This window comes from Rhineura floridana, chromosome 3, assembly GCF_030035675.1.
Source record: "Rhineura floridana isolate rRhiFlo1 chromosome 3, rRhiFlo1.hap2, whole genome shotgun sequence".
NCBI classification, from domain to species: domain Eukaryota; kingdom Metazoa; phylum Chordata; class Lepidosauria; order Squamata; family Rhineuridae; genus Rhineura; species Rhineura floridana.
In genome coordinates, this window is record NC_084482.1 from 152,785,224 (window position 1) to 152,806,130 (window position 20,907).

Consider the following 20,907-nt stretch of genomic DNA (forward strand, 5'->3'; position numbering starts at 1 on the left):
CCCCCTCACAGTTATAGCTTCCACCACCCTTAAACTACAGTTTCCATGATTCTGTTGTGTGATTCATGTGCTTCAAATATGTGTTGAATGTGCTTTAAATGAGTGTTGTGGATCTGCACTTGGTATGATGTGCATTCATTAGTGAATTGAAAAGAACAATTCTAAAATATATTTTTTTAAGGATGGGAAGGGTTGTAGCTCAGTGGTAATGCATATGCTTTGCATGCAAAGGTCCAAAATTCAATTTCTAGAAAAGATTATTGCCTACAATCCTGGAGAGCCAATGCTAGTCCATGTCATCAGTACTCAGCTAGATGGCACCAAATGGCCTGTGTCAGTATAAGGCAGATTCCTTTGCCAATAAAATTATTGGCAAAAACAGTTAAAGACAGGTATTTAAAAACATTCAAAATAATAAAACCAACCATGAGTTAAAAATAGATAAAAACATAACAGCTTCTGCATGGCTGGGTAGGTCTGCCTAAACAAAAATGTTTTAGCAGGTGCCAAAAAGAGTACAATGAAGGCACCTGCTAATGTCAATAGGCAGGGAGTTCCAAAGTGTAGGTGCTGCCCGTCTAAAGGACTGATTTCTTACAAGAGCAGAACAAGTATTATGTGGCACCCGTAGCATGGAAAGCACACCTTGAACTTGTCCTGGTAGCAAATTGGCAACCAGTGCTGATTTCAGAGCAGAGGTATTATGTGCTGATAGGGTCTCACTCTTGTCAGCAATTGTGCCTCAGCATTCTGCACTAACTGCAGCCCCTGGGTCAGGTTGTGCTGCATAGGGATTTCTGTGATCTTTGTTGACTGGCTGCCAGGATTTTTTTGGTTTTGGTTTTTGGTTAGGAATCCTGACTGGTTGTGCGATGCTGAGTTTTCTGCCTTACTCACAGGAAACTTGTTGTGGTTGGCATGGTATAGCATTTAGGAAATGCATCACTGTCTTTTGTTTTTCTTCTACTACTTATTTTATTTATTCATTCATTTATTATTTAATATATATCCCGCCCTTCCTCCCAGCAGCAGCCCATGGTGGCAAACAAAAGCAGGAAAAACACTTTGAAACATCATAAAAACAGACCTTAAAATACATTAAAACAAAACAACTTTAAAAACATTTTTTTTTAAAGCTTTAAAAACATCTTAAATAAAAAGGGTTAAAAACATATTGTTAGGGGGAAAAAGGTTTAAAAAAACATATTAAAAGCAATTCCAACTCAGACGCAGACTGGGATAGGTCTTAACTTAAAAGGCTTGTTGAAAGAGGAAAGTCTTCAATAGGCACCGAAAAAATAACAGAGATGGCACCTGCCTAATATTTAAGGGGAGGGAATTCCACAGGGTAGGTGCCGCCACACTAAAGGTCCGTTTCCTATGTTGTGCAGAACGGACCTCCTGATAAGATGGTATTTGCAGGAGGCCTTCACCTGCAGAGCGCAGTGATTGACTGGGTATATAAGGGGTAAGGCAGTCTTTCAGGTATCCTGGTCCCAAGCTGTATAGGGCTTTGTACACCAAAACTAGAACCTTGAACTTGGCCTGGTAGCAAATGGGCAGCCAGTGCAATTCTTTCAGCAGCGGGGTGACATGGCGATACCCTGCCCCAGTGAGCAGTCTCCCCGCCGCATTTTCCACCAGCTGCAGCTTCTGGACCAACCTCAAGGGCAGCCCCACATAGAGCACATTACAGTAATCCAGCCTGGAGGTTACCAGTGTGTGGACAACAGTGGTCAAGCTATCCCCTTCCAGAAACTGCCGCAGCTGTCTTATCAGCCGTTATCAGCCGAACCTGGTGAAAGGCACTCCTAGCCACAGAAGTCACCTTTGCTTCTAGCGACAAAGATGGATCCAGGAGCACCCCAAACTACATACCTGCTCTTTCAGAGGGGGTACGACCCCATCCAAAGCAGACAACCGACCAATCATCCGAACTCGGGAACCACCAACCCACAGTGCCTCCATCTTGCTCGGATTCAGACTCAGTTTATTGGCCCTCATCCAGCCCACCACCAAGTCGAGGCACTGGTCCAGGGCTTGCACGACCTCTCCTGATTCAGATGGTATGGAGAAATAGAGCTGGGTATCATCAGCATACTGCTGACACCTCACCCTAAATCTCCTGATGACCAGTTCCAAGGGCTTCATATAGATGTTAAACAGCATGGGGGACAATATGGTACCCTGAGCTACCCCACAGCACAACTGCCAAGGAGCCGAAAGACAGTCACCCAATGCTAGTCTCTGAGAGCGACCTTGGAGATAGGATGAGAACCACTATAAAACAGTTCCTCCAGTACTCATCTCATCAAGTTGGCCCAGAAGGATACCATGGTTAATGGTATCAAAAGCCAGTGAGAGATCAAGTAAGAATAACAGGGTCACACTCCCCCTGTCCTTCTCCCGATAAAGGACATCCATCAGGGCAACCAAGGCCGATTCAGTCCCATAACAAGGCCTGAACACAGACTGGGATGGGTCAAGATAATCTGTTTCATCCAAGAGTACTTGCAATTGCTGCGTCACAACAATCTCAATCACCTTTCCTAAAATGGGGGTATTTGCAACCGGTCGGTAGTTGTCACAGACCAGTGGGTCCAGGGTGGGCTTTTTCAGGAGTGGTCGGATCACTGTCTCTTTCAAGGTGGCTGGAACCACTCCCTCCCACAATGATGCATTGACCACACTCTGGACCCATTCGGTCAAACCCCCTCGGCAAGCTTTAATAAGCCAAGAAGGACAAGGGTCGAGAGGACACGTTGCTGGCCGCATCATCGCAAGCACCTTGTTTACGTCATCAGGCCACACCAACTGATACCATTCCCAAGAAGTTGCAGCAAATGTTGCACTGGACACTTCATTGGGGACTACAGTAGAGGTGGATGGGGCATCAAGACTGCTACGGAGGCGAGCAACTTTACCCTCAAAGTGCCTTGCAAACAATTCACAGTGGGCCTCCGAAGGGTCTAAAACTCCATTGCCTGGAGTTGATGTCAACAGACTCCTGACAATATGGAAAAGCTCCACCGGACGGCTACTTGAGGATGCGATGGAGGCAGAGAAGTGGGCCTTCTTCGCTGCCCTCACCACCACACAGTAGGCACGGTTATGATGTTTTAGTCATGCCCTATCAGCCTCACAGCATGTCTTTCACCACTTGCGCTCTAGCCGTCGTCCAGCCTGTTTCATTGCCCTTAGCTCACTGGTGTACCAAGGTGCAAACCGGGCTCCATAATGACGGAGAGGGCGCTCGGGGGCAACCATGTCAAGAGCCTGATGCGCCTCGCTGTTCCACAATGTGACAAGGGCTTCAACAGGGTCACCTGCTCTATCTACTGGGAACTCCCCCAGAGCATTCAGGAATCCAGTGGATTCCATTAGGCTCCAGGGGCGGACTATCTTAATCTGTCCACCACCCCTGCAGGGAAGGATCGGAGCCATAAGTCTAAACCTCACCAGGAAGTGATCTGACCATGACAATGGGGTGACATCCACCCCGCCCATCTCCAGACCACCCCTTCCTCCATCTGGAGCAAAAACCAAGTCGAGGGTGTGCCCTGCCCTATGCATTGGGCCAGTGACAACTTGAGACAACCCCATGGTTGTCATGGAGGCCATTAAGTCCTGAGCTGGAACACTAGAGGCAGCCTCAGCATGGACATTGAAATCACCAAGTACTATTGTTCTGGGCTCCTCCAACACCAGAGCCGAGAGAAGTTGCTGGGCAGCAGGGTGGATGGTACACCAGCAGTAACCCTGTCTCCTTGTTTACTGTCTCCTTGGCCCAACACCAGGTGCAGGCCCTCACAGCTAGCTCCAAGACAGAGTGGTTTCCTAGTGACAGAGATGGAAGTTCTGTAGACCACAGCAACTCCCCCCCCCCTGCAGCCTGTGCTGGTGTTGCACCGAGTATCCAGGTGGGCAAAGCTGGGTCAGATCAACTCCTCCCAGCTCACCCACCCAGGTCTCAGTAATGCATACCAAATCGGCATCTTCATCCACAATCAAATCATGGATGAGAGTGGTCTTATTGTGTACTGATCTGGCGTTAAACAACAACACACACAGGCCAGTGGGCACAGCAGATGAGCAACGAGGAACCCATCCATGAGAGGAGTGGCAGCAAGGAACAAGGCACAGATAGCCTTGCCCTTGTCTTCTATGGTAGTTCATCACATCCCCATGGTTATATTTCCCTCTACCAGTGATCACTGAAATTGGGGTGGCATCACCCATGTTCCTCTGTCCTACGACTCCTCCTAAACACCTGATATGGACCCAACACGAGCCCACCAACAAAGCCTGCCGGAGCCAATTATCCCAAAAGGCCTCTGCAAGAATTGGGAACAGTCATACCCATTCAAACTTTTTCACACAGGTTCCATCCACTCCCCCTCCTGTCTCACACCCAGGGAGGGCCAGCCTTCTGCCAGTTACAGACTCTCACTCTGAAAGCATCTGGTGACTTTCTCCTACCATTCAGTTCACTGCACAAGCTCTCACTCTGTGCAGGAACTATACATGCACCACACATCCTCCCCACCACCAATCTCCTCTAGATTGGTTTAACAGAGAATTTTTTTAAAAAAGGTAATAGAAGGGAGGTAGCGCCTTCACCCTCGGGACTCCCCAAGGGGCAACCTCCTTTGGTGTTGTCCCTTCAGTGGCGACCCCACTGGTGGCAGACCTGCAACCCAAGGGCAGCTGGGCTTTTATGCCTCCTGACCCAGCCAGCACTTGATGCAAGAGACTACAAGATTAACTGCAGACTCTCTCTGGAGCAAGGGTCAGGCAGGGGGTCCCAGTCCTTGCAGCACTTACCAGGGACTTCAGCTGTCTTGAGAGACAGCACCCCAAAGGAGTGAGCAGCATGCACCCAGATGCTCAGATACTCACTCCCCAGGGCAGGTCTTCTCCGCTCAACCCCCTTAAACCGACTGATAATGCACATTGCTGTTTGCATGACGGTTTGTTTCTTGCCCAATAGTGGTAAAAGAGAATTCGCATACTGGGCATCATGGCTGCAATTGTTGTTGTTCTCATGCTGCTGCCTATGAAGGTAGACCAAACCATGTGTGTTTTCTGTCTGTCAATTATTATTCACTGGAATTGGGTTGGCTCTTACTCATTTCTCAGACCTCGTTCTGAAGTGAAAGGTCAAATCTGTAAAGAAATTTGGAGCAGCCATGTTAAAATGTAGGGGCAGGGCATTCCAGGCAGGAGGTTGTCAGCCCTACTTGGATATGGATATCTTTGCAGAGGATCCCTAGTCAAGCTTTACCAACAACACAGTCCAAACCATATCTACTGAGAAGTAAGTCCTGTTGAGTTCTATGGGGCTTAGTCCCTTAGTAAGTGTGTTTAGAATTGCAGCCCTTCGGGGGCATCCATCTTTACTCCTGAGTGCCCCCATCTAACATCTCCACAACACTAGGCTCCTTTCTTCCTACAGTGGCCATCTGGTGACTGGCATGGACTGAGGGCACTTAAACTCTTTTTGCCAGAAGCAAGTAGGTTAGATTAAATATTTCTTACCCAGGCTACATCTAATCCATCTAAGATTTCTGTCTTAATTGCCAATCAGAGAAATGTTTTTGTTTGAACTGTATACACCAAGCAACTGTGGTTGATGCTTAATGTATCATGCTTAATGACATCAGGTGGGCCCACCCCATGACATCACTTGGGCCCACCCCGTGAATCACTTGGGCCCACCCCTGTGACATCACTTGGGCCCACCCCTGTGACATCACTCGGGCCCGCCCCCAAAATCTCAGGGTTTGGGATACTTCTGACCTAGCAACCTAATAACAAGTGAAGAATCATGAACTGTTTCATTTCATGAATAATCAAGAGAGATTCCATTCTTTTTTTAAAAAAAATCTGTTTTCTGAACCAACTCCGCAAATTAGCCATAAGTGTCCCAGGCAATGGGCAATGTGAGTTGAAGAATCGTTGGATGCAACACAGGCTAAGAGTGAATAGAGATAGCCACTTACTCAGCAGTAAGTTATGGTATTACTACACAGCAAGTAGCTTTAATATAACACCCTTCCAAGTGTTGTGGGGAATATTACCACTCCCTTGTCCTGAATTTCTGAGTGTGTGCAGGACAGCATGGAAAAATTCTCATCATTTGGTAGTGTGTGACCAGCTTGCCAAACGTCTGTACATGCATACCGCAATAGTTTATCATTTGGTAAATGGTTGCCTATAGTCACCCTATACTGAGATTAATGCCATGCACTGGAGAGAGCACCAAGTCTTCCATTTTTTGATGACTCATTCATAGTGCATTCCAATTTCACCACCCCTCATACTGACAACTGACTATACCCACACACTCTGACTGTGAGGAAGTTCAAATAAAGATAATTATTTAGGGTATATATAGTGTATGTGTGGATTGCAAATACAGGAAGAGAGAGAAAACGTTTGAACCAGACTGTTGTCATGATCAAGTTATTGATTGCCAGCGAACATGCTGTGTGTGTGGTGTGCTGGTGGGGGCTAATGATGGTTTTATCCTTGTTCTCCTAGAGGAGGGAGGAAATTGGCTCAGCTGCCTGACCTGTAGACATTTAATTCCATCCTGGGTGGTGGCAAGAGGGGGGGCAGGAGGTTAGACAGGCAATGTGCAGCCAATTTCACATAATCCTTCCACCTCCTTGGGTAATGTCTCTGTGCTGTTTAAAATGACAGCAGCTCATATAAATGGGAAGCTGTTTTCTGTCTGTCAGCTTCAGCTCTGAACTATGGCCAACAAGAACATTTGTCCCTCCTCACCAGTCATCCCCTCAGATTAATAATCACGATAATAAAGGCCAGACCTCAGGAGAAGTTACCACTTAAAGAATAGGCTGCCAAGCCAGTGTAGCCCCAAGAAGTATGGGAGACTCAGCGGCCCTTGACGACAAATGAGTGCTCTGGCTTCTTCATAAACACTTCAGTCTGAAGCCAGGATGTTTATGGGGATGAGAGATGTTTATTGTCTTGTACTTACTCTGCTGCTGCTGGGTTATTGCTTAAGTCAAAAATAATAATAAAAAGTGTGTGTGTGTGCGCACGCACATTGCAATTTATATTTGGTGAGTAGACCAAGCTCCCTGTAGTCTGTGTGGCTTCACTCTGAAGTCCTTAAATAATCTGCTTGCTAACAAAAGGGAAAAAGACAGGTTGGTATTGGTCTGGCTATATAATGAATATCTAGCTAGAACAAGGATCATCCTGTTACCTCAGAAACCTCCAGCACAACTCTAGAAGAAGTAAAAATGGTGAAGCAATTGTATATACTATACATTAAAAGCACATCTCCCCCCTGCAAAAAAGAAAAAGGAATCTTGGGAATTGTAGCCCTGTGAGGGGTAAACTACAGTTCCCAGCATTCTTTGTGGAAGTGATGTGCTTTTAATATATGGTGTGTACCCAGCCTGGTGCTTTACCTTGAGGCTACTTCACACACTCTCAAATCCTTCTTGACTGGCTACGTGGAGAAAGGTGTGTACTGTGGGGAGCTGGCTTCCATTTGCATTATCGCAGTTGTTGGAAAAGGGGCACCTGGTTTTCTCTAACCTTACCCTGTGTGATTGTGTAATCGCACAATCTCATGGGAGAATTTGTCAGTGCAAATGGGCCTTTTAGGAACAAGTTTTTAGCAGAGAAGGAACAGGCAGATATATGTCACAGTTTCTGCAAAAGGCTGTGGTAAAGAAATGGGAAAGCAGTTGTTTACCAGGACCATGGTCAAGAATGGATGGATTCAGATTGCAGCTACGCATATTTACCATGCAATACATGTCTGCTCAGGAGCAAGACCCTCTGAGTTCTCCCAGATAAGTATGTATAGGTTTGAAGCCTTAGATGGGTTATGAGGAAATGTTTTCTAATTGATGAGGTTAATTGAGCAGGTAATCCAGAGGGGCTGTGGAATTTCCTTCCTAGTGGACAATAACTTCCTGGAATTTCAGGTAGTTGGACTGGAAAATCCTGGAGTCCCTTCCAGCTTAGGCCTGTTCCTCTGTTTTCCTCCTTCTCCTCGTATATTGATGATGATGATTGTTTCAAGCTAACCTTTGGCAGGGGAAAATGAGCTCTTATTGGGAAGATTGGAAACATGCCTTCTGGCCTTTTCCTGTTTAGTGTACATGCCACAACCCCAAGCTTCATATGTTGTTATTGGTCTCTGTCGGATTCTGCAGTGCCTTTCATAATGCCTGGGTGCATACCTTTGCTTAGAGTATGCACCACTGGGGACATTATGAATCATCCATTGTGGTTTTCCCCCCCATGCTGTCTCAGTCCCATTTTTATGGTGTTTGCTTACAGGACAGTAGCCAACAGGGGACTTGGCTTTCTTGTTAAAAATGCTTGTCATTTCTAAAAGATACTCCCCCCCCCTTGTGTTTGTCTTGTTAAGAGCATTATTGTATAGCAACAGGTATCCTCCACAAATCATTGACTTTCTTGTTCTCTCTTTCTCCCCCACTCTCTGTTGCCAAGCCTGTGGATTTGGATGCCTGGGTAAGCTCTTTTTCTCCCTGCATGCATACATCCGCTCCCTTTGTTTGGTTTTTTGTTTTACTGATCTAGCCTATTCAAAGTATCGTGTTGTTACTACACAAATACAGTTGTTATTGCTGAACACAAATGCAGGGTTTTATTTATCATTACATTTTTAAAATGTGTTAAGCTAGAAAATCACGTTATTTCTTCCATAAAATATTTTTCTCTAGGTTTGGGAGGGGGGAGAGAGAGAGAGAGAGATGTTTGTAGCTGCTGGTGCCAAACATGATAGGTTGACTGGCCAAACCCTCAGGTAACCAACTGGATGGATGGATGGACTATCAAGTTGTCTTGATGACTAGTTGTTTGAACTCATTTGGTGCTCCCTTACTCTGTAGTGAAATCTTTCTCTTCTTTCTTTCAACACGAAGAGCATGGTTTGGAGGCCTCAATGAGTTACACTGATAGGAAATAAAGGAAGAGACAAAGAACTTTGGAATGACTTTGCAGGCCTGAGAAGCCTGGGATAATAAGTGAGAAGTCTATCAAATACTTCTGAAGGGCAAAAAGGAAAGTAATGGAGTATAATCCTCATTTGTAGTCCTCTGCCTTACTTCAGCCTTGTCTGCCAAGAACTATATTCACTTTGTGTACCTTGCAAGCTCAGAATCGATTTAGCATTCTCTCTTTTTAAAAGACAGATTTCTAGCTCTCATGATTGTCGAAAAAAGCTTGGTAACCTAGCATGTTTCTACAGAGTGGCTCTAGGCTTGGACTGTTATGATTTCCTCAATGGCCAGCCCTAGCGCAATAAACTTGGCATCAGCTGCTGACAAACATTCTTGCTATGGGAAAATTTAGGGAAGAGTAGATAGAGGAAATCAAATGTGTGCTGGCTCTTGTGTGTAGTGATGCAAAGGTACTCTGTCCATGTCAATATATATATATATATATATATATATATATATATATATATATATATATATATATATATATAATCAGCTTCATCATAATATTGACAATTCATTGTTTTCCCCTTGGGGTAACTCCCATTCAGTAATGTACTTGTGACTTTTGATCAGCTTGTTTCTCAAAAAAAGCTATTGGCTTGGATCCTAAGATAAATTAACAGAAGTGCCTCCCAAAACACCCATCTGAAGGATTGGAAACCTGTTCCTTAACAATATGGAATGAAGTGCAGGGGGCTGCTGGGGAAAGGGAAAATTGCTCCAGATCAGGCGTGGACCCTAAGGTAAGTTAACTTCAAGAAAGTTCACAGAGGTCTCCTATCCTCTCTTTGCCCCTATGCACATCTTCATGCTTCACTCCATGTTGTTGAGGAGCAGCCTCCAGCCTTTTAATGAGGCTTTGGGGGGAGCACAGGTAGTTGCAGGGGGAAGAAGGAAATTGGAAACTTTCTGATTAGAATTGGAATGTAACATTTCCCTCTCCTCTTCTTCTTCTGCTGGTATAGGCATTTTACATGAAAAGTGTCTCTGAAATTTTGTTGGCTACCTGTGGTGACCATACTCTCTGAAATTGTAACTTCCACAGCAGCCAGCTGGGTCTGGAACATCATAGGTCTTCTGACTGGTGGGAAATAAGCAGCAAGATAAAGGGAACTCTTAATAAATATCGTATATTCATATAAAATGTCCCTGATTGCCTAATCCAGATTTGTAATGTTTGATATGGCGATACTTCGGATGACACCTTATCTGGATGTACCGATACATATTTCAAGCAAAACAACAATGCGTATTTCAATTCCCAATAATAACAGCTGGAGGTCAATTTAAAAACCAAAACCATCGTTTTAAGCTGAGCAGAATGTTTGTGGTTCATTTTTCTTTCTGCTTTAGTTCTCCCACGAGTATCACTTTAATATAAACAAGTTATTGAGAGCAAGTCTTAAAGTTGCAAGAACTTTTCCCCCCTTCTATCTGCCATTTCTAATATATAACGGAAGTCATACTACGGGGTTAGTGGGAAGGCTGATCAAGACTGTATTGGCATAGCTGTGTTACCACTCCTACCATTTCAGTTTCTCAGTTTTAGATCTACATTCTGGAATAGAAATTTTGCATGTGATGACAGTCTCTTGTTGCTTCATTAAATCTAGAGGAAAAGCTGTGATTATTATGTGTTAAAGTTAGGGATATTCATATTTTATAGCAACTCTTTCTCACACCATGGGAAGACACGTGGTGCACTTCTATCCCTCCCACAGAAGTTGGAAGAATCAAAGTATGTTGCTCAGGGTGCATATCAGAAGTAGAAAGCTGCTGCTTTCTATACTTACTACACCACACTTCCTGAGGACATGCCTTTTCATTACCCCAGTCTGGGAGAAAGCAGATACTGGTGGGATTAAAAACACCCATGTTGCTGTAAGAAGAATTTATCAGCCTAATTTTAATTGCTTTTGAAAAGCCCCGTTGCACGTGTTAGCTGAGAAGAAAATGGTCATATTGCATGCTCTTGAAGGCCACATTGCTTCAGGGGTAATCTGTCAGAGGCAACATACCAGTGGTGGTGGGGCCAGTGTCAGAAGTGGACAGAGGCAGAGCCAAAGGTGGATGGGCAACCCCTTTTCTCTCTCTAGTACTCCTGCTTTTTTTCTCTTCCTACCATCCCCTTTTTTCTTTTTTCTCCTACCCCATTTCCCCTAATTTTCTCCTCCTTTCACCTCACATGAAATTATATTATTATTATTATTTAAATTTATTACCTACTCTTCACTGCCGGGTGTGTGTGTCACAACAATATAAAATACAATATTAAAAACAGTATAAACAAATTAGACCAAGAGCTGCATCTCTAAAGCTATACATGCTTTTTTGAATTAACTGCTAGCTGTGTTCTTGATGATATCATATGTGCATGGCAAAATAAAGCAAGGGCAGTAGTTTTGGTGTTGGTAAAAACAAGATAGATTACCTGTGAAGCTTCCTCTCCGTAGCATGTTCAGCACCCTCTCTACTTACAAGGATTTGGCCAAACAAAATTTTTGACTGGTCAAATGCCAACCGTCTGTGATCCCACTGTTTATCTTTCACCAGAGAAAAACAGAGAAAGAAGCAATTGGCAACTTTCAGTTTCAGATGTTATTTTTCTTCTTTATGATGGCATTTGGCCATAAAATGACATCTCTGAGCCCATAGGGAACACTTCTGCCTGAGCTGCTTAATCATAGCCAGTCCTGGGGAGGGGGAGGATGGTAATTCTCTTTAAGTTACATTTGTCATAGCCCCCCTTCCTTATTGCTGGCTTACATGCTTTAGGCAGTGATTCATGCATCCTGACGTGGAGGTGAAAACTGAATTCTGGGGCCCTTGTCACAGTGCTCTATACCAGTGGTTCCCAACCTTTATGAGTATGGGACCCCCTTTATAAGCTCAAAAATTTTGTGACATCCCCCCCACGCTAATTCTAATTTTAGCCTCTGTTAATTGAAAAGATGGTGTGTGGCAAAATCATATCTCCAAATATCCCTTTCCATAAAAAGCTCCCTGCAGACAGGAAGGTGTTGCTTTTTTTTCTTAATGCAAAGGTTCATCAAATTGGTATCACTCCCCCCCCACACACACACACATAATTTGAAGATGTACAGTCCTGTCTCCCAACACCTGTGGGTTACAGTGTTAGTCCACTGGGTGACCTTGGGCCAGACGCAGTCCCTGAGCCTGACCTATCTCACGGGGTTGGTATAAGGATAAAATGGAAAGGGGGGGGACTATGTGCACCACCTTGAGCAACTTGGAGGAAAGGTGAGATATAAATGCAAAAATAATTGAATAAATAAATACATTTCAGCTGCAGTCGTTCTGAGGAAGGGTGTCATCAGCAGCGGCAGTGCGAGGAGATGGGAGTCTGTGATAGTTATACCTTCTTCCTGGTAGCTTCACCCTCAGCCTTCTTTAGCATCTGCCACATGAGGCAGATGCCTGCCCTTGGCATGCCTGGAAGACACACTGGAGCTTCAGCAAAAGTCCTTCCCTCTTGTTTGAAGCAAGGGGAAGGTGTTGTCTGCAGTGGCAGTGGGGAGCAGACAGTGTCCAGGGACTGAAGACTTTTTAAAAAAAAATTAACAAATAATTCATTTGTTTATTACTATTATTATTGTTGTTGTTGTTGTTGTTATTGCATTTATATACCGTCCCATAGCCAAAGCTCTCTGGGCGGTTTACAACAATTAAAAACATTAAAAACAAATATACAAATTAAAAAAAAAATTAAAAACACATACTAAAATGCCTGGGAGAAATGCCTTGTTTACTGTTTGCGGCCCCCTCTGGATTACTTTGCGGCCCCCCTGAAGATCATGCCCCCCAGGTTGGGAACGACTGCTCTATATCCCTCAAAGTATCAAGCCGATGACCATGCAAACGGCTTTGCCTGTCCAGTGTTCAGCTCTGGAACTCCTGGTTGCTGTGTAGCTTAGAAAGGGTGGAAAGCCTAGAAGGTAACCTGTGAAGTTCAAATTGATACCTGGCAGCTACAGGAGTTCTTAGTTGGAAGGTTTCTGGTGCAGCTTTGGTTCTTGTGAATGATTAGGGAGACCCAATGGCACAATGTTTGAAACTAAGTGGTTTGAAACTAAGTGGTCACCTTTCCAGGCCCTGGTTTCTTTTTTTAAGACATGGGATGCGTTCAGACTTGAAAGTCTCCAACCTAGAGTCTGAGCTGGTACAAATTCTCTACTCTCTCAAGACTCTTAATTGTGCTGCATATGTTGCTCCAGCAATTCTTCTTAGTATGTATGGTAGAGACATCTGATCAGTCCAGGTTGGAGTGTCTCAGACTATTTACCTCACCAGCATTTTCATTATGAGGCTTAGAAAATGAAAGCATTTGAATAGTATGTCAAGTTGAAATTATTCCTTCTCAGAAGAGCCACTATTTTCCTTGCAAGCATTCTGGTACAGTGTGGCATACTGGAATTGCTTTTAATCTATACCTATCCCAAACCTTCTCCCGGCGCTGTCTCCTTCCTTTCCTTTGCCGTTTGTGCCTTCTGTTCTGTGAACACCCTGTTTTGTATTTCCTTCTAGTCTCAGGAACTGCAATGGAAGGACAAAGAATTGAAGCAGAGAGACACCTTCTACAAGGAACAGTTGGACCACATTGAGAAGAAGGTGAGACAGTGTTGTCTTTTATTTGCAGCGGCTGAATGCTAACGGGATCAGACATCTATCTGAGTGGATCAGCAGAGAAGAGAAATGAGAACTGTTGTGCTGAAACCTGGGCCTGCCAGACCCTATTATGTATCCCTTGGGGCCTCCTTCTCATCACACATTGTTAAACTGCTTCAGAAGCTGAACCTTTTAAGCAACTCACATTTAGAGAATAATTAGTTTTTCACTGGATGAAATAAAAAAAAAAGCCACCAAGTTTATAATTCACAGTCCTCCCACCCCTACTATGGGTTTAGTTGAAAGCTGTGTTACCTTTTAAAAATTCCCTTTGTTAAAAATCTGTTGCTTACAAAAAAAAAAACCCTGTGAAAATAACCTCAGATCATTCCATACATATGAATTAAAGTTGTTATTATTAATTTATCTCTTGGGAAACCAACAGATTTAAGTGTGTTGCTGCAAAATGCTGTCTGCTCCTTTGCTAGATAAGCCTTTGAAATGAACATGGTTTAAAGAGATACCATCAAGCATTTTTTCAGCCTAAAATGACCTTTGGAAATCCATTTAGGGATTTGAATCTCTCCCCTGAATGTGGGGTTTGCATCTCTGTTTAATTGCTCACCAGAATGAGCTTTTAAAAATTGATGGCGTAAGAATTGGAGCAACCACAGTGTGTCTTGGGAACTAGTGTGTTCTTTTCACTTCTTGGCTAAATGAAGCAATGTGCATAGTAGCTTTTAAAACAATGTGTGAAGAATAATATTCCATAATTTTAAAACACTTAGACCTCTTGACAGGGTTGGTGCACCTGACGCTTAGTAATGCTACTGCATTTGTTACTTTTTTTTGAGGGAGGGAATATCTAACCCTTAAACAGGTGGGGTCAAACACACCCCAACAGCACTATTTTTTTTAAAAAAAAAGATTGTGTTAGTCTTCTACAACTCCACACTCCAGGTAATCCTCAATATGAGGAGGTGTGAATTGTCATGTGGTGTTTCAAAGGCATCTATACTTACTTTAGTGACAATTTGATGTTTAAATTCTTAACAGCTTTTGAGGTTAATTCTACCCCTATTGGATTGACTGAGATAACTAAAAAAATGTACATGTTGATCCCTAGCACCTTATATACAATGGCAAGTGCTGTTTACATTTTTAAAATGTTCATCAGATACTTGTCATGTCTACAGAAGCTTTGCCAGAGTCTGATCTTTCTATTTATTGTGAGAAAAGAAATGTAGAGGGTGAAAAAACAATATGTCTATTTTCATAATAGACAAATTACTCTCTTTCGTAACATCACTGCAAACAGTGTTAGTCAATAGTACCCCACATGATTACAAAATCCCTTTTAAAACCTGATTTTAAAAACCTTTTTTTTTTCATTTAGTACCAGCAAAACTGAGTCAAAGTTTTTTTCATCATAGCTTTCATTTTGTGGAAAACTTATTAATTCAGCTTTTTCAGGCACTGTGATCCCAACTGTATGTGCAAATCTTTGCAAGCAACCTGTCCTCTCATCTCAGTAGGTGGCCAGACTTAATAGCTACTCTCATCCAAGGACCTTTTAGATGACCACTTTTCTCTGTTCATTGAAAGATCTTTGCATAATTTCCAGGGCACAATATCACTGGCCTCCTTCAAAAGAATCAATAAAGTCCTCAATTAATTATCTCTTCTAACACTGAATGATCAATGTCAGAGATGAGCCTGCCCCTGTGTGTGACCTGTGGGATACGCTTACCAAGAGTCGCCCACAATGCATATGAGAATGTTAAGCAGAGGAACTATTACTGCCATTCAGAAGGAGATTTCCAGTGAGGCAGTATGCTGTCCAGACCTGCAAAATATGGCATACAATTCTGACTGTGTTCTGAATCCAAAGCATCATATGTTTATAACATAGACATGTGTGAGGAAAAGGAAAGAGATTCTCAAGCACCTAAACAAGTAGGCCAGACTACAGTTGAGAAACTAGCAACAAAGTACAAAGTTCTGAACATTTATTTATTTATTGCATTTATATCCCACCTTTTCTCCAAGGAGCTCAAGGTGGTGTACATGGTTCTCCCCCTCCTCATTTAATCCCCACAATAACCCTGTGAGGTAGGTTAGATTGAGAGGCAGTGACTGGCCCAAGGTCACCCACTGAGCTTCATGGCTATGTGGGGATCAAACCCTGGTCTCCCAGGTCCTAGCCCAATACTCTAACCACTACACAACACTAGTTCTCAGTATAAGAAGTAATAACTTTTTTACAAGTGTGCCACTAGCCAGAGGATTAGCTAAGACACGTTTTGTGGACGACTCTTTCCCTGCATCATTTTGCATATCAAATGGGCCCCAGGAGATAGGAAATTTGAGAACCCCTGGGCTAGAAACACAGCCAGTTTGCCTGGAATAGCAAAAGAGGCAGCCTCAGAACTGGTAGGGCCAACCACTGCTGATACCCAGGGCCGGCTCCAGAAATGCCGGGGCCCTTGGGCATCAGCTTGCCCTGGTGCGTGCACATCCCACACACGCGCCCCCTATCTGCTGTCTTTTACCATTGCCCTTAACAAAGATGGCAGCCGTGGTTTCCCTAACAGGATGATGCTTCCACCGCCATCTTTGTTGATGGCACGCGTGCATGCTACGCACTCGCATCTCTGCCATCAACTAAGATGGCAGCAGGGGCTTTAGTACCTTAGGGAAACTGCGGCCGCCATCTTCGTTAAGGGCAATGGTAAAAGACAGCAGAAAGGTAGGTGGGGGTAGGGGTGTGGGGGGATGTGGGGGGCCCACAGATCGCAGAAGGGGAGCGGAGGGGCAGCTGAGGGGCCCCCTGTAGCTCCAGGGGCCGTCGGGCCAGTGCCCAGCCTGGCCGCCCTTTAGAACCGGCCCTGCTGATACCAAGAAGGTGTCGGCTCTGTGGTTGACACAATGAGGGAAAATCACACCTACCATATGCTTCATATAACCTTTGTTTTGTCTACTTACGTGTTTGTGAAATGCATAGCCTGCTTGAGTAGCATGTGATATGGTTGCAAGATCTTTGAGATTTGTTGTTACAGGTAATTCACAACTCATAATTATTGCACTTCAGTACTTGTGCAATGGTTACATGTATGGTTAACAGTACAGTGGGTGGTATTTAACTTCTTTGTGCTAGTGCTGGAGTTAGCACTAGCACAACAGGGTTTCCCCCTCACCTCCCCCATGAGTGTCCCATGCTACTCCCAAATCTGCTCTTGGGGGTTGGGGGAAACCACAGAACACATTTAGGACGCTCATGGGTGGAGAAGAGGGGGAGATTGTTCTGTTGCACAAGAAGAAATCCTTGTACTGATACAACAGTTGCCTTAGCGCTATGTTGAATACAACCTAATGCTGTATGTTTAAAAAAACTGTAGGGCCATTTAGACTCCACATACCAGTTGTGTAGGTTTTTGTTTTTTACATGGTAGGGTACTGTTGACCCCGATGAGATGTGCAATTATATAGTTTTACTTGACAGTGAACCTTCTTAATGAAGGCATGATCTTTTTACAGGCAAATGGTGCCATGCTTAACTTCCACCAGTGTCATGGCTTCCTCTGGGTGCATTTGACCCTGATACCAGATTGATTCAGTCAGGTTTTTCTGTTGGCAGAGGGTTAAAGGCAGTGGTAGCCAAACATTTTTTGTCAAGTGTTGCTAGGCAAGACCAAAGTATATGAGTGCTGCTCTACCAACAGGTGGTACCCCCTCCTGCTTCGGTGTGGCTTGGCTTCCATTTTACAGGGAGTAGACATTAGCATAGTGTGGGAGAGACAGGTGTGTCACAGATGTTCATTACATGTGCCACTTACAGCACTTGTCTTGCAAGTCTTAGGGCATCAGGAAATGTTGCCCTGAGGACAGTGGAATTTTTGCACTGTGGTGTGGTGCGTTGCTTTGACAACCACAGCATTAACAAAAAGGGGCCATAGCACAGTGCAAGAGCATGTTTTGAATGCTCTGCAGGATGTTACAGGTTCAGTCCCCAGCATCTCCTGTTAGAAGGATCTCAGGTAGTCTGTGATAGTAAAGACCTCTGTCAAAGACCCTGGGGAGCTGCTACCAGTCTGAGTGGACAATAATGGGCTAGGTGGACAAATAAATTGGCTTCCTATGTTCCTTGCATGAGGCCTGTAGAAAAATTGTAGCCTGCTTAAAAAAGGCAGATCCTTTTCTTAATGCCATTGGGTGATATTTAGTGCTTGTTCTACTCAGAGTAGACCAATTGAAGTTAACAGTCATGACTACAGGCTCATTCACTTCAATGGGTCTACTCTGAGTAAGATTTAGTTGAATACACCCCATTGCTTTTATATTGCTTGGAATGGCAAAACATGCTCATGAGGAAGTTGACTTTGCACATTTAGTTACATCTAATCTCTGTAATTAATTTTTAAAAATTAGTGGTTAAAGCTACTGCCAACGCTGCTGCTGGGGTTTAAATTCCATTTATGTTTAATGGGGATCATGCAATGAAATCACAAGCAATCCACCAGTCATCCACTCTACAGTTGTCCATATGTTAACAAGCAAGAGGGTTTTTTAAAATTTCTTTGCTTCTCTTTTTAATGTGCTGCTCTCTCTAGATTTGTATTTTATAAAGTAGAAATGTCTGGTAGTATTCATATATGTATCAGTTGTTTGTTGGCTACAGAGATAATGTCGTTCAAAATCCTTGCTTGTTTTTAAATATCTTTCTTTCCCCCTTCCCAGTTGTGTTTTCTCTGCAGATCTAAAGCTGCAGTCCTAATTTGGGAATAAATCTCATTTAATTCAGTGTATCTTATTTCTAAGGAAACATGCCTGGGATTGGGCTGTAAATAGACTTTAAGATAAGATTAATGGATGTTCTTGCTGCAAGATCTTCACCTTGAAGGTGGTATTTTAAACCCTCAGCTCCATTGCATGTTGCTGATAGGTATTTTTTCCCTTTCTCCCAGTCTTCTGTGTACGATAGGAAGTCAATATTAAGGGCAGGTTTTGTTTCCTCGCTTTATGGCACTAGATAATTTTCTGACCCTTAACACCAGCATTTTGCTGGTAATAAAATAGAAGAATGCCTCCAACTGTTATAGAATGAGCCTAGATTAGAGCCGGAGATGGAGGGGGCTGGCAGAGGAGAGAAATGTACTTGAAACAGTGTAATAAAGCTTAATTGTATTAGTTTTGAAAAAGATTTTCGATCTTCTCTGTGGATAATTTTATTCCTATAATGGTCGGAAAGATAGAAAACACAGCACCGAACAATATTTTATATTAGCTGCTGCTTTTATATAATTCTGCCGTCATTTGTTGAATACACACAAACCTTGACTTTTTTTTTCTTCTGTAGTCACGGCTTTAGTACTTTTAAAATCTATTTTTTAAAAACTGAGGTTCAATTGGAGACAAGTTGAAGGGGAAACCCATGCACAGCTGTTGTTTGGCTAGATTGCCATGGATGACTGTTTTAGAATGATAAAGCTAGACTCTTCAGGGTGTTTGGGGGAGGATGAGGGGCTTAACAGCAAGGTGGTGATTCAGCATGGAATAAGAGGCCCAATCATCTTCTAAGAGAAAAGCCTTTCCCCATCCCATCTGTGCTTTTTCTAAGGCATTGATTTGGCTCAGACCCTCCGCATGGATTATTCAAGGCTGTCCTATATTTCTAAAATGCAAGTCTTGCTATTTCAATGGAATAGTGTGAGTGCCAATGAGATTGAGGCTCACCTCCCCCAATATAGAGTGCACATATGAAGCCTGTTGTCTGTTTTCTGCTTTGCTGTCTGTTTTGCTTTGTTGTCTGTTTTGCTGCTTGTTCAAGAGACCATTGGGGGATCACTGTAGAATATGGCAGTAGAATTTATTGGGGCATCCTGTTACGAATAATGTAATTGTTTTGTGCTTGGGAGAGAACCTCTTTGTGACGATTCACAGAATAAGCTTGCACTTCTAAAGTTGGTAGATTTAAATCTTTTGTTGTTGTCTTAGTTGCTTCTTAGTGTTACAGAATGTCCTCTGGTGTTTGGGCATCTTAGTTTTTTAATAAATCAAAAATCTTTCACTTGGTTACGCCTTCCAGTTAACCTTGGTGTTTTTGACCATTCTAAGGCCTAATATTATTGTTGTTTGCGGCCTACTGCCGAAATAAAGCATAGACACCGTTTGTTGGGTTGAATCATGGGCCACTTTATTAAACAGATACAATCAGGCATAATGACGGGAATAGGGTGTTTAAGCGTGATTGATGATGAGGCAAGCCTGTTTGCAGCTATAGGGCGACCAACCTTGTCTGAGCCAGGGGCTGCTGTGACAGTACAGCTAGGCACAACCAAGGATAGTGTTAGGGGTATACCAACTGTCGGCCCGGGGCCCATTAGTATAGAATAATAAGTTTAAAGGGAGGGCGTATGCTGGGCCCCGTATAGCCTACCCCCGGGCCCTGAAACCCAAGGCTGAGGCACGGTTCCGGTGACCGAAGTAACAAGTGCCCTAACTAGCTTTGCCTAGTTTGGTGGGACAAGCCTGCTTAGTCACCCTTCAAGGGCTAAGGGGTAAAGCTTGATTTGATCTGTAGTCCCCACTGCAAGATCGTGCAAAGTCCATTAAGAAGACATGTTGCCATGTCCGTCAGATGCACACCGTCTGGCCGAAATAACTCCACCCTGTCGTGCCTAATTTCTGGATGGTGAATGACAGAACCCCAGCGTCCATAAGGTGCCTTCTGAATTTGCTGTTCACCTTCTTGTTGATAAAAAGAGTATGTTTAAGGTGCACTTCAGTCCTGGCGAGCAGGATGTCCGACCACACCAAGTGCACCCCCGGCCAGCAACGTGCAATGGCCCGGAGGTCACTACACGCTTGCTCAATCAGGGCCTTGCCCTTCAACAGAAAGAAAGAAAAGAAAGCCCTGAGAGCTTACCTCTGATAGTCCTAACTGAGAGGCCCCTCCGCTTTTCCTCCACGCAGAACGCCATAAGATGCTCCACAGGTATGGGCCACTCCTGTGCGTAGCCACTGGACTCCCTGAAATGTGACAACTTCCTACCTGCTCCCTGGTAGCTGGACATGGTGCTGGGTGCTACGGACAGGCTTATGGCCCTCTCCGCTTCATTCCTCCAATCTCCCATAGCGCTGGGGGAACCACCTCCGGTTGAGCCCTTGCCCACGGTGCCAGCTGGCGGAACCTCTCCATCTGGTTCCGTGATAGAGCATCGGCAATATTGTTATCAATACCTGGTACGTGGTGCGCCAGGAACAGGAT

General features: G+C 43.9%; 1 protein-coding gene across 4 annotated transcripts in view; it reads left to right on the plus strand.

Annotated features, from left to right (window-relative positions):
• CHCHD6 (coiled-coil-helix-coiled-coil-helix domain containing 6) overlaps positions 1-20,907 on the plus strand; it is a 326,851-nt gene that overhangs the window by 93,894 nt on the left and 212,050 nt on the right. For 3 of the 4 annotated variants that reach the window (XM_061618379.1, XM_061618381.1, XM_061618382.1), the window contains exons 5-6: positions 8,503-8,523; positions 13,560-13,643. In XM_061618379.1, the coding sequence (XP_061474363.1) occupies positions 8,503-8,523; positions 13,560-13,643 (105 nt within the window). The remainder of the gene's footprint in view (positions 1-8,502; positions 8,524-13,559; positions 13,644-20,907) is intronic. The other variant, XM_061618380.1, reaches the window with a different exon arrangement.